Source organism: Lampetra planeri, chromosome 1 (assembly GCF_965212315.1).
Source record: "Lampetra planeri chromosome 1, kcLamPlan1.2.h2, whole genome shotgun sequence".
NCBI classification, from domain to species: domain Eukaryota; kingdom Metazoa; phylum Chordata; class Hyperoartia; order Petromyzontiformes; family Petromyzontidae; genus Lampetra; species Lampetra planeri.
Window position 1 is genome coordinate 14538334 of NC_136107.1, and position 15252 is coordinate 14553585.

The window sequence follows — 15252 nt, forward strand, 5'->3', positions numbered from 1 at the left end:
CCTCACCACTCACCCTCACCAATCACCACTCACCCTCACCACTTACCACTCACCCTCCCCACTCACCCTCACCACTCACCCTCACCAATCACCACTCACCCTCACCACTTACCACTCACCCTCACCACTCACTACTCTCCCTCACCACTCTCCCTCACCACTCTCCCTCACCACTCTCCCTCACCACTCACCACTCACGCTCACCACTCACCCTCACTACTCACCCTAACCACTCACCACTCACCCTCAACACTCACCCTCACCGCTCACCACTCACCCTGACCACTCACCACTCATCCTCACCAATCACACCCTCACCAATCACCACTCACCCTCACTGCTCACCCTCACCGCTCACCCTCACCACTCACCCTAACCACTCACGCTCACCCTCACCACTCACCCCTCACTAATCACCACTCACAACCGCCACTCACCCTCACCACTCACCACTCACCCTCACCACTCACCCTCACTATTCACCACTCACCCTCACCACTCACCCTCAACAATCACCACTCACCCTCACAACTCACCCTCACCACTCACCCTCACCACTCTCCCTCACCACTCTCCCTCATCAATCACCCCTCACCACTCACCCTCACCACTCACTACTCTCCCTCACCACTCTCCCTCACCACTCTCCCTCACCACTCTCCCTCACCACTCACCACTCACGCTCACCACTCACCCTCACTACTCACCCTAACCACTCACCCTCAACACTCACCCTCACCGCTCACCACTCACCCTCACCACTCACCCTGACCACTCACCACTCATCCTCACCAATCACACCCTCACCAATCACCACTCACCCTCACTGCTCACCCTCACCGCTCACCCTCACCACTCACCCTAACCACTCACGCTCACCCTCACCACTCTCCCCTCACTAATCACCACTCACAACCGCCACTCACCCTCACCACTCACCACTCACCCTCACCACTCACCCTCACTACTCACCACTCATCCTCACCAATCACACCCTCAACAATCACCACTCACCCTCACCACTCACGCTCAACACTCACCCTCACCACTCATGCTCACCACTAACCCTCACCACTCACCCTCACCACTCACTAATCACCTCTCACAACCGTCACTCACCCTCACCACTCACTCTTACCACTCACCCTCACCACTCACCCTCACAACAACCACTCACCCTCACAACAACCACTCACCCTCACCACTCATCCTCACCAATTACACCCTCACCAATCACCACTCACCCTCACAGCTCACCACTCAAACTCACCCTCACCACTCACGCTCACCCTCACCACTCACCCCTCACTAATCACCACTAACAACCGCCACTCACCCTCCCCACTCAACCTCACCCTCACCAATCACCACTCACCCTCACCACTCACCCTCACCACTCAACCTCACCCTCACCACTCACCCTCACCACTCACTCACCCTCACCACTCACCCTCACCACTCACCCTCACCACTCACTCTCACCACTCACTCACCACTCACTCTCACCATTCACTCACCACTCACTCTCACCACTCACTCACCACTCACTCTCACCACTCACTCACCACTCACTCACCACTCACTCTCACCACTCACCACTCACCACTCTCCCTCACTCACCACTCTCCCTCACTCACCACTCTCCCTCACTCACCACTCTCCCTCACTCACCACTCTCCCTCACTCACCACTCTCCCTCACTCACCACTCTCCCTCACTCACCACTCTCCCTCACTCACCACTCTCCCTCACCACATGTTAAGGGCGATCCTAAAGGAATCTACAACCTTCGATGATTCCTTTGCGCGATTCAAAGAATCGATTCCTGGCGCATAGGAGGTTTCCATTTTTAATTACAGAGTTTTATTTTCATTCGTATGTTATGTTTTAAAGTTTGCAGGAGTTTTTAATTATATTTTAGCCCCGGTCAACACCGGATATTTCCCATTCGTAGCAGTTTATATCAACTCTATAACCAACTTATATTAAACGGAAATAAGGAGATTCTAAATGAATCTACAACCGTCGATTCCTTTTCGCGATTCAGAGAATCGATTTTTGGCGTGGTCGGGTTTATAATTTTAATTACACAGTTGTATTTTCATTGGAATGTTATGTTTTAAAGTTTTCAGAAGATTTAAATGTATTTTTCCCCCGGGCAACGCTGGGTATATCGAGTTTATACCACAAATTCGTCGCCTGACAGAGTTGCGTGTCGAGGCCTACTACCGTGCAGAGCCTCCGGCCTCGCCTAGATTGCCCACCCGGCTGAGGCTGGGTGCTGGGGCCGTTACCCCCCCCCCCCCCCCCGCGCTACAATAATACTGTCTAATCGCTATATTTTTATTATCTACCGACCCTATAATAGTAATTGCACACATTGGGGTGGGGGGGGAGTGAAGAGGACGTGAAACTTTGATGAATTTACCTCAGAGTCGCGTGTTAATGCGTGCACATATTTTTAATGGTAATTCAAAATGGCGTCCACCCCGCAGCGAACGCGTTGCTATCCGTTGCCAGGGGCAACCGCCGTGGTCCGCGCCTGCCGGCAAGAGTAAATAAATAAATAAAGCGTTAAATAAATAAATAAAGATGAATCGCACTAAATCGATAATCGGTCCGATTTAAAGTTTAGAGACAAAAAATCGGAAATGCCTAAGTTTACCGCGGGGCCGGTGGCGTGCCCACCTGCAAAATTTAATCTCGCCGAACCCCACGGTCCGAGAGCTAAATCCCCCGGTAGGGAGCGTACGCAGACGGATGGACGGACGGACGGACAGACAAAAAATGAATTATATAGGTTAGATGGCAATAACTGAAGTAAACTCGTACAAAATTAGTTAGCTAGCTACCCTGGAAAATTATTCCAAGTACAGTACTTTATCCCAGGTCTCCCTAACAAAAAACGTATCTAACCAACTTAAAAATTCCTACCAAATGACTATCCTGTCTCCCAATTGGCATATAAAACTGATAGTGAAGGGTTTGATTCATGCATTCTCGTTATGTAATGCCTATTGTCACGATTCATGTCACTTTTTAATTGGGTAGACTTTTTTGTCTAGTTTTTATCGTCTCAATAGTATTACCCGATTTTTTTTCTTTATACATACAGTCTGCAATTGATCACACATTAACGATTCGATGCACGTATTGTGACGTTAAGAATATATAGAATTGCTCAAATCAATGATGATAGCCGGTGGTAAAGACCTAATGTCGAAGTGGGAGACACGAAAAAGAACGCGGCTGAGAATACGTCAATATCTGGAATTAAGCGATTCAATCAGCAGGTGCCGTTTTCGATCACCGGTTCTGAACCGGTGATCGTTCAAGGTGGAATGTTGGCAATTCATGCCCTGATTGGCACTCGGCATCGCACAAACGGCACAGCCATCTCCATCACCGAGCGGTATATTGGCGCACGGTTATCACTTAAAAAGTATAAACCCTGGAAAAGGTGAAACCCTGCAATTGCTTGCTCACGCAACTGCTGGGGGAAGGGTCTCCACCACAGGGAGCTCCAGAGCGTATTTGGCCTACTCAGAATCAGAATCTATATTTATCCTGGAGGAATCCGATGACATCAACAAATATTACAAAAAACTATAAGAGTAAAATGAAGAAAACGGTAAGAAAGTCTCTAAAATAAATATTCGTATATAATTTTTTATTTTAAGACATCTTGGAAGAGGTGGACTTTCCCATACTTAATACATATTAATTCAAAAAGTAACACTTTTTCTGTTTAATGTGTTTTACTTAAATTGTATTTATACGGAAATCAGTCAACATATACTCTGTCCCAGTCAACTTAACGCTACGGGGAATGTATGATTTAATCGTGATATATCTCATGTGACAACAGTTGCTTTTTCGTTGTTTCAAACTTGTTGCATTGCTGTCCGTGTATTTATATTACTGGTTTTGATTTTGTAATTTTGATGATCCTGGCCATTCTTGCATATGAGACTCATGATGGTCTCTTTGAGTTTTCATCTGGTTTATACCAGTGGTTGGAAAACTGCGAAGCCGTATGCGGCTCTTCAAGGACTGTATTGCGGCACTTGAAATATTGAGGGTTTATTTCTTACCAATTCCAAAACAATTCAAATTCCCGGATGAAGCTGGATGTAATCACCAGCGAAACGCCGTACTCAAATTGTAAAATGTTGTGGGTTTGCTTTCCAGCACGTGCTAAACCTTACTAATTAGCTGTGTCGGGTGATGGTGCGTAAATTACACATTTACGTTTACGAGATTGAACTCAACAACAACAAAACAACTTTATTACGCTACATTTTTACTTAAAACTTCCGTGACTGCAGGAATTCATATTCTTTGTTTTTTTAGATAGAAAAATAATAAAAATGAAGTGAATAAAAAAATAAAATGAAAAATAAACCACTGATGTAGACTGTCGCCTGGTTCTTAATCGGAGTGAGTGTAGTGGCAGTCTATAATGTAGACTGTAGCCTGGTTCTTAACTTCGGTGAGCATTCTGGCAGTCTATAATTTAGACTGTAGCCTGGTTATTAAACTCGGTGAGTGTACTGGCAGTCTTTAATGTAGACTCATTTTAGTAACACTAATAAAAACTAAATATTATTATTTTGACATTATAGACTGCCAGTACGCTCACTCAGGTTAATAACCAGGATACAGTCTACATCATAGACTGCCAGTACACTCACCCAGCTTAATAACCAGGCTACAGTCTACATTATAGACTGCCATTACACTCACCAAACTTAATAACCAGGCTACAGTCTACATTATAGACTCTCAGTAAACTCACTCCGATTAAGAACCAGGCTACAGTCTACATTAGTGTTTTATTATTATTATTTTTGTTTTTTTAATTCGCTTTATTACGCTAATTACATAGTTTATACTTTTGTTTAGTGTTTAAAGTAACGGGTCCTGTATGCTTGGTTCTTTCGGTAAAGTCACGTAGAAGGGAAATAATAAAATAATATAAATATAAAACAATATTTTTTATTGTTTTATATTTTGTATTGTTTTATACTTATATTATTTTATTATTTCCCTTCTATTGTTTTATATTTTTTATTGTTTTATAGTTATATTATTTTATTATTTCCCTTCTACGTGACTTGTCCGAAAGAACCAAGAATATGAATCCCTGCAGTCACGAAAGCTTTAAATCCAAATTTAATGGGTCCTATGTTCAATTGTGTGGGCGTGGCTTTCGTCCAAGCTCCCGCCCCCTCAACAACATTGACCCCGCCCCCTCCCCGCCCGCGGCACCACGTGACCGCCACTCGTGTGGCCGTCATGGCGGTATCGTGGTGAGGAGGCATCGCGCGGCACTTCGAGAACGCGGGAAAGTTTGAGAAAGTTTCGGAGTTTATATTTCGCTAAAGGTACGGCGATTATAGATTATATTACCGAGGGAAGGGGGGGAGGGCAAAACAAAGGTGCCGTAATATACTTGTTCAAGTTGAACATATCTGTGTTTGAAGGGGATACAACAAAAATTAAAGCCGGCGGCAAGGCGCACGGGAGCGTCAGACGCAGGTTTAAAAAAAAAAATCTGTATTATGTGACTGGGTGTGGGTGTAAGTGTCAAAATTAGTACGAAGTTGACGTTAAACTGATTTTTACCAATAGTTCCACGCACTTGTACTGCAATTGCAGTGTTGTGTTTCGAATGCGTCGTCTTGGCACGTCAGTACCGGGTTGTGTGTCCATTGCATCGATTCCAAATCTGTACTCATGCTCGCGCAATGTCTACACTTCACTTTTCGTAATCAGTGGGGTTCGATATCGTTGTTTTGGGTTCGTATAAGCTGTGTGTGCAATATGTTCGGGTAAACAATGCAGCGCCGCTTTTGAAGGCTGTACGCAACATTTAAAATAACAATACCTATTGCATTTATTTTCGATCCTCATTCGGAACAATCGATTCGCGAAAGGGCGAGGCCTTAACATGCCTGTTGCTGTCATTGCGGGCAGAGTTACTGTTCAAACTAAACCCAGAAGAGGAATAGGCGTGGAACTATCCACCCAGAGACCCGCCCCGCAGGTCGATTTACAAATCATACGGTTCGGTTTGTACTGTGTATTGTCTCGCCTGTACTGTAAACATTGCTTGCCACTTGTGCATCATCGTCTTCGGCTCGCTTGTACAACAGTACTGTTTGTTTCTATCAAATCTGTAAATGCCGACAAGAACAAGAAATACCGTGATTGTCTCGTGTGTACTGTTTAATTGCTGCTATTTGTACTGCCTCGTATGCACTACGTGGTTTCTAATGTCTATTGCATCTTCTATGCTCGCACATTTGTACTGTGTGGTTTTTAACTTTCTAGATTGTGTTTTTCTCGTCTTACGGCCTGTACAGACCTATTTTGGCTGTTTATAAAGACTTCGCCTCAAGTAAAAATGCGCACATTTAATAGGAATGATTTCGACACGCAACATTCTTGCACAATATTGTAGCAGTAATTATACATGCCCAGGTATGCAATAGCATATCCAGACATGCTTTGTTTTCAATGGAATGCTTGTGGCTCCCGTTGACGGATTGTTTAATATTAAATATTGTTATTTGAATGAGGCATGTACTTGGAAATAGGTGTATGAGATCATCCTGGACACTATTAGTCAGTGTCTGGTTGCATAAAACACCTCCAACGATTCTACTCAAGAGTACAAAGGGAAATACAATGTAATCTAGAGTGAGGTGTTCGTACGGTATTATCCCAACATTGTGCTGGCCATTGCAGTTTTGATTTATGCAACATGTTAATGCGGCCACATTACAATACACTACATGCGTGGGGGTCGGTGACATATTTCACATTGTACTACAATGGTTTGTAATGTTAAGGGCTCCCGCACCTCCGATTAGCAAGGTTGGCTACGTACGGTGCAAAATAATTTGCTATGGGTTTCTCTCCGTGTTTGTCACTGATTTTGTTTGTGTCTGTTTCAATTAATGTCTGTCCGTCTCTGCGACTGTATTCATCTTTTAGTCAATCTCTTTGTGTATCTATCTCTGTCTTTGTGTTTCGGTAGGAATGTCAATCTGTCTCCTTGGCTTTGACTGTTTATCTAGGGGGTCACCTGCTATTTGCTGGGCCCCACTTTGTGTCGACAGCTTTGGTGGAGAAGACACTTACAATGGGAAGAGTTTGAAGCAAACTATGTGGATGAGGCGTATGTAGAAGACAGGAGCAGAGGGATAAAATTTAGTGGCTGAATAGATGATGAAATGTGGAAGACAGGCAGAGGAGAATAGGGAAATATTGAGCTTAGATCTGAAAAGGGGCTGTTGTCGGCAGTGTGGAGACCACTAGGGGGTTCCTGACGTTCGAGGCAGCCGATGAAAATGAACAACCTCCGTCTGAGCAAGTGCATCGAGAACTGGTCACTTTAGTAGAATATGCACCATTTCCCATGTAGTAGGAAACCTGTCAGAAACCTGATAGCGTTGCTGCCTAGTTGCTCAGTAGGTGAGTGTCTCATTACAAAGTTCACATCGCGATGTGATCCACAACCTAACACTTGGTGGATCATTGTCATCAACAGCATCTGGTCTTTAAGCGACCTTGGATTTTGTGTACTCGTTTGAAGAGCTGTGGTCAACTGCATGAAATAAATTGATGGATCGTTTAAAGCGACAAATCTCACAGGCAAAATGCTTACATTGATTTAAAGTGTTTTTGTTTTTTGCAACCAGACAATTGGCTCTACACCTTTTTGGACCGTTACCAACATTGTGCCCATTTACTAGCAAGAGGTAAATGAAGAAAATACACTACTTTTTTTTTTATTGTTTTAGTGTTAACTCGCATTAAAATCTCAAGATTTCAGTTATATATTTGTATTTTCACACAATTTTTGGTTCCCACCATTAACACTAGAAATTTACTCATGGCATTTTACTTGTAAGCTTCTTCCCACCGCACCCTCAACCCTTGCTCTGTGGCCCTTCCCATAAGCCCTGGCTGCGAGCCATTCATTAACATACCTCTCCCAAAGTCAGAGCGTGAATGTTGGGGTGGACAGAGAATGGGTGGCTAATTGTAGGTTGAAACACACTGATGCTTAACCGTAAACTGGAAGAACTGTACAATTTTAAAACTATTTACTTTTCATTTGCACCAACTGTTGTGTTTTGTACGGGGGTAATGTTCCTGTCATGTAAAAAGTCATATTAAATTCATTTTGTTGATCTTCATACTGTACAAGCTATCAAATCTTGGTTACAGTTTCTGTTGGAGACATAAATGTAACTACCATAATTGCTGAATAATTATTCCAGTAATATGAACAAAAAGATGGGCCATTGTAATTTGCTTTGGGTGTTTAGTCCTATAATTAATGAAATTCATTGTTACCATAAAGTGTCACCATGTTTTTACTACCTTGTACAGAACTCTTTATGTACTTTACGTTAAATATCATGAATATGATTTTCATATTTAACGTCCTTTCTAAAGTGTTGTGCTATTCATCTTCTTGGTTCTTTCGGTAAAGTCACGTAGAAGGGAAATAATAAAATAATAAAAAAATTTACATGAAATAATTCTCACGACGTTTCGGCCACAACGCAAGCAGCCGTCCTATTGTGGAGTAGGGCATTAAAATCACTTTCTGCATGTTGACGGTTATGTTTTCTAATCCAGTGATGATTGCGATAGCAATAGATCTGGTATTTTATTTGAGTCATTATTTAGAGGCACGAACACACTGCACTGGAATTTTCATTTTGGGTTATATAAGAGTAAACAGTATTTTAGAAAGTGATATTTGTGTTTTATTACGCCCATCTTAATATTGCGTAAGAACTCTGCTATTGTGTGATAGTTGGTACGTAACAACCTTTTGTAATGTCTCTGTTCTAATGGCGTTGGCACAAAAGCATGTTTAAAGCGTTGCTAATGGAGATCTGTTTGGCTTATTGCCTCATTGACCTAGCAATCTTGGAGAATTACATCTATGCCTAAGTATATCAATTGTCGTGTAGAGTGATAAACATGATTTGGGTTTGTGCAAACATATTTCGACATGTGGGTTGGAGCATAACTTAATGAATAAAGGTATTTTTCACAATGATATATTGACATGGATATACTGTAAATATGAATATCGAAACATTCCCATTTTGACAATATAGATAAATAAATTGCCTTGGAGATTTGACTCATGGTAGGAAGTGGAAACATAGTTATGTTTTCACCATAAATTAGACCAAAAGCAACATTCACCATCACATAAAGTGGGCCGTTGTCTAAATAAAGCTCATGTATTCTGAGTCTTGGCATTTATATAGATGGTCTCATCATTTTGAAAGAAAATTTTACATTGCTTGAAAACCGAAGTAATTCACATTTTGTCCAAAAATGTTGGCTAGTCACATCGACATTACTATTTAATCCTGTTGTTTTCCAGACTATTATTTCTGAAGCATAGAAGTATGCCTTTGTTGTATAAACATGTCGAGTAGTACTGGATGACATATTAATGAGAAATATATTACACGTGGGTGGCTTGGAGTTGGATCACTCCTCATAAAGCACATTGGTTGAGATGCTGTCTTGAGTTTAGCATGCAACACCCATTGTACCTTTATAAAGGTGCTAATATATTTGTGTAGCATTTTGAGGCTCTTTAAGTGAAATGCAAATAATAGAGATTTGATAATGATTTTGTCTAATCTCTTGGTGTGATTTTATTCTGCGTGTATGTCTCTGAGACAGGTTATGCAGCTGTACTGTGACGCTGGGTGCCCCACAGAGAAAGAGAAGGGCTAAGCGTTCATTCTTCAGCAAGAGGAGAGCATCACGACGACATTTCAGCTGGAACGCTGCTATAAGGCGACACAGACATGGACTCCGGGTCAAATACCAGTCCTCCCTACCTCCAGGTAAAGAGCTCAGTGTACTTCCACATGTACTCGTTAAACCTGAGGTTCTTTGTGACTGGATGCATTCTCGTGTTCAAATGTCACTTGTGTGGGCTTATTTATTGCAGTGTGATCTTTTGATATTTATCTGAGCTTGGTTATTGGTTATTAGAGGACTTGGACTGCATGAAAGGTGTGCAATACAGTTAAAAATGCAGTAGTAGTTATTGGCTTGCATATGTTCTTCATGAAAAAGTATTTGAGCAGTTGGGTGAATGAAGAAAACATGTTTTTTAATTGCAATAATCGATTCGTAACTCAGCTTTTATATACTTATACATGCACAATGAACTTGCATTGACAATAAATTATGCATTTATGGTATCTAAAAGGGTCTCAACAGCTCTTAAGAAACACACATTTCCTGTTTACTTGCTCAACTTGGTGTTGCAAGATAGACAAAAGTTACGTGCGATATTTTTTTCAGTGGCTTTAATTTTTCCATCTTGTGTAACTCGAAATTTTGTAATTAAGCACACACTTTTTGTCGTGAAGTACAACAATTATTTTTTGTCATCGGGTGGCAAGGTGATACAGTGGTTACACTTGTGCTTCACAGAAAATTACTGGGTTTGATTCCTGACTTAGCACCTTTGTGTGGATTTTGTATGTTCTCCCCCGGGTTCTTCGGGTTCTTCTGTTTCACTGCTAAACAAAACATTACAATCTAACTGGTTTTGGTTGAATGTCCCAATGCTGAAAAGTTACCTGATAATTACTCCGTTGAGATTACATGTAACAACATCACCTCCTACTTGGCAGGAACCTCCTGAAAGGTCTTGAGACTGAGGCTTTCCTAGGTAAACAAGCATAATAAAATAATAACATTCCCTTATAGGTGAAGGCCATGACATTCGTTTGAATCTTACTCTCCACCTTTGGAATGAATGTTAATTGAAAACATTTACTCTTTCTACGTGACTTTACCGAAAGAACCAAAGAGTAATTCCTGCAGCCACGAAAGCTTCAAATCAAGTTTGAAAACATTTAGGCTGTTGGAGCTTTTGCATTCTGAATTTCAAAATCTAATATGCTCGCTCGGTCGAACATGCTGCTAGGCTGTAGAAAGGCATGTACATTGATGCCTGTGAACTTGTGAAGGGTGAACTTTGAAAGGTGAACTTTTAATAGAACAAGTAAAATATGTCACATGATCCATTGTTTTATAATGCACTTGGCCCTTGGGATCTGTACCGTCATTTTAAACTTCATCCAGCTCTTTAATAATATTTAATTTGTGGAAGATATCTTCAAGTGCACTGCACTTGCTTCTGGCAAAAAACATTTAAAATGTTGTCATGTTGGACTGAGTTTGGCTAAAATCTTGTCTCAATAATTGGCTAAGCATGATTGTGGATCGGTGACCAGTATAAAATAGGATATACACAAATTTAGTGTAGTATTGTACTCGTGTGGCATACAATATTCTTGAGCAAGTATGAGTAAATTAAGCCTGATATCTATTAAGCGTATTATTTACCCAATGGATTAGGGAATATTCCAAAGGGTTATCCTATATAATTTAGGTTCAAGGAGGTCATCATCCTCTAATTCAACCTTGAGTCTTATTATTGCACACAGGAGGAATGTTTCTTTGCACAGGTGCAGATTTTAAGGGGCACCAAGAATGTTCCTTTTTTGTCTGCTGCTCATTGCTATAGTATCAGATTACAGGTATATTTTAAATATTAAAAAAGAGTTAACATATTTGTAGGAGCTGCACATGTTTAATAATGGTCAACTTAATGTATTCAAGTGTGGACCATTAATAAAGTGCTGCATTTTCTCTTGGGGATTCTGAGGTCGTTCCATTGAAAGCGCAACTGGAAACTAAGTCGATTTGAATCATGATTACTAGGCATCATGCAAATTAATATAAAAAATAAGTCTTCTACATACAGCATGCATCCTCTTAGATATAAAAAAATATTTAATGCTATAAAAGTCATGTGCAGGTCCAATAATAATTGTAGATAGACTGTTGGAGGGACAACATAATTAAATTATATTCTTTGGTTCTTTCGGTAAAGTCACGTGACTTTACCGAAAGAACCAAAGAATATGAATTCCTGCAGTCACAAAAGTTTTAAGTCAAAATATAATTAAATGAGTTGCACAAGAGCAGATGGGAGTGTTTTTGTAAAAATAAGTAAATTGTCATGCAAATAACATTCCAATGTTTCCAATGAAATGTTTTAATCAGTCTCTATTACGTTTAATGACATGAATCAGAAACAAGAACACTTGACAGGAAATGTAATGCAAGCTTAAGTGCACTAAGAAGCATGGACAGGTGCATATCCATGATTACAATGAGGGATAGAGGAACACATGAATCAGATAACATACACAAGTCTGTTAAGGAAAGCAAGTGTTATTGGACAAAACATAGCACTAAAGGGGATGATGGCCACTTATTGTGGTTAATAAAAAGATAGCCAAATGCAGAAATATGCCCAAGAGGACGTCTACCACAGAGATGGAGCGATGATATTTGCTTGTGTGGAGAAGCTCAATGAAATAAAGCATTCTGTACCAGTGGCCACAGCTTGTGGACATCTTCACTCAGAAGTAGGTAGAGGATGATTGATCATGAGTCTTCTAAAGTCCCTCTACATTTGTCAGTAAGATTGGGAAAAGTGGCATGAATAGTCAGTGCACAATCTAGCAGTTGTGAATTTAAGCATCTAAGGATGTTGTCCATGAATAAGAATAACAATATTTTGAACTTATCTGGAAGCCTTCCATTTGCAGATGAAATATTTTAACACACTGGGTGGGCATGCATCTGTAATGACAGGGGTGACACCTGCCGGCCTGTAGGGGTAATTACGGTTATAACTGCTTTACATAATGCCTTATGAAGGGGAGTATCTGGGGTAAAGGTTAAGGGCGGAGTCAGTCGAGAAGCTCCAGGAACCAACCCGATGGTTCTGGAAAGGGGGCATGAGCATGGCCAGAGGTGGAGCTTGGACACGCCGGGCAGATATAAGGGGAACCGAACCTGGTTCGGGGCTGTTAGTGTGGGGTCTGGGTCCTGGTTGCGTCACTGCTTGTCATCATCTCTTCCTCTTCGACTATGTGGCTGTTATTCTGCAAGACCAGCTCCCTCGCCCCCGCTATGCTTGGCGACCAGCCAGCGTAGAGCAGGACGGAGATGGGCTGTGTGTTTGGACAGCCCAGGTGTAGCCACGTTACGAAGTGTATCGCCCTATGTGCTCTTAATAAATAAGAAACCTTCTACTAGACGTGGTGTCTGAAGTCGCTCACTACACATCCATAAGTCTTGTGCCCACCAATCCCTCTCTTTATATTACACTTTTCACTCTTAACTACCACTGCTAATTTCACATTATTCCTTGTTACATTTTAAATAATCAAGAACAGTCTCCATAAAATCATAAATTATTACATTGCAGGAGTAAAAAAAAATTCAGCAGCTAGAGGGCAGGAGTGTAGCATACATGCCATTCAGCCATTCATGAGATGTGCAATTGGGAATTAAAAATATAACTGCATTTGTCAGGGAAGCCCCAAATAAATTAGATAATGATGACACTTTAAGTATTCAATAGTTACTTGGGCTTCTTTTTGAACTATAAATACAAACTCAATTGTTAAAAATTATTACTCTTAAAGAACGTAACAAAATACTTGCTGCAGAAACTGGGAATTCATGGTAAAATGTGTTGTTATATATGGGTGGGAAATGCATACTGTCTCTTTTTTCCTATTATAAAACTACTGCAACTGCAAAATAACATGTAAGACCACATCTAGTTGAGCAACTGGTCTAATATTTGTGGTGGAACTGCCATTGTGGAACTTAAATGCAGTGTTGTATTGGATTGTGCAATATCCTGGCACCATACGATTACTGTGAGGAATATGCAGCTTGGCAGGATTCATGCTTTTGTAGAGATTCTGTTGCTGTGAAACAAAACACCTGCTTTTTGTTAATGCGAGGCTTTCATCATTGGCCTTCATAGCTTATTTTGACGTTAGAAGGCCAAAATAGTAGAACGTTAAGTATCATATATGGTCAAACTTGTGTAGTTGGAATACAATGGCCATTTGCTGCTGTGATGTTGTACACTTGCTGCATAGATAATCTTGACACCAGATTATTATTTAAACTATTGGGTTAATTTTGGCCCTTGTGCACTCAATGTTAATGCTTTGTGCAAGGTCAATGTGCAAGGTCAATATTTGCTTTATCTTAAACTAATTAGTTACATATGTCTTCTAATTTGCAGTGGTGAAATGTTTTAAAGCCCCCATCACACTTGCCTGGTAATTCAATAAATTCGCGTTTTTTAGACCCACATTGAAATAAAATGTCTTCTGTTTGTAACATACGTGTGAACAGTTGCACCTGTAGTGACTGCACACACTTTCTAACTTCCTGTGTTTATCAGTGATTTGTGCATTGTCAACTGCTGAATTAATCTTTTATCAGGTTTTTTTTTACACTTGTACTCTGATAACACAGATATTAACTAATTTTGGTTAATTGTAGGCCGTAGCTGACTATCTCTGCTGTAAATGGTGTGTTGTGGTTGATTGAGATGCGTAACATAAACATGCATTTAATCCAGATATTTCAGCTTGTAATATAGTTTTGTCAGCTCTTTAAAAGGTTACCTTTGAAATTGTTCTAAAATGCAAATATTGGCTGGATATATATAAACTATTATGTTGCGAGGTCATCAAGTATGTGGGATACAAGGACTCGTGTTTTCGGTGTCAACGGGAGTGTAATGTTGACTCAACATGCTGACATACCATCTTTTCTGGATTGTGCAGACTGTTTAATGTTTTACTCTTATTGCGTCATGGAATTTTTGAATTCTTTTAGAATGAAGACCAAGTTTTTAAGTTTGCCATGCACTCATTGGAGGTGATGATATTTTAATTTTAACATAAATAATTCATAAAAAATGTTAACCGTTTCATCAAAGTTTGCTTATACTACCTTTCATGTATTTTCGCAATCAAGTAATTGAAGCGTGCACTTTCAGACGGAGGAGGGCATGGTGTCTCAGCTTTCTCCACGGGCCGCCAGCAACACCATGAGGGCTGTGGATGAGGATGACCTTGGTCGGGTGCTGTCCCGGGACCGCTCCTTCGACACGATAGTGCGCACGGCGCATGAGTGCCCCGTCTCGGAACGGCTTGGCACATATGATGAGGCAGACTTTGAGTGTATGTCACCCCTCCCACATTTAGATATGTTAGGGAAGGGAAAAAAAACCCATATTACACTTGCAGCTCATGTGCATTCCATATGTGCATTCATATAAGTTGTAATGCT

At 41.0% G+C, this 15252-nt stretch overlaps 1 protein-coding gene across 2 annotated transcripts in view; it reads left to right on the top strand.

Moving 5' to 3' along the window:
- Positions 1-5271: 5271 nt before the first annotated feature.
- LOC144718820 (anion exchange protein 2-like) overlaps positions 5272-15252 on the top strand; it is a 32073-nt gene continuing 22092 nt past the window's right edge. Inside the window, exons 1-3 of one of the 2 annotated variants that reach the window (XM_078594378.1) lie at positions 5272-5387; positions 9733-9899; positions 14960-15143. In XM_078594378.1, the coding sequence (XP_078450504.1) occupies positions 9861-9899; positions 14960-15143 (223 nt within the window). In that variant the 5' untranslated portion in view covers positions 5272-5387; positions 9733-9860. Of the gene's footprint in view, positions 5388-9728; positions 9900-14959; positions 15144-15252 lie in introns of those variants that run through there. The other variant, XM_078594386.1, reaches the window with a different exon arrangement.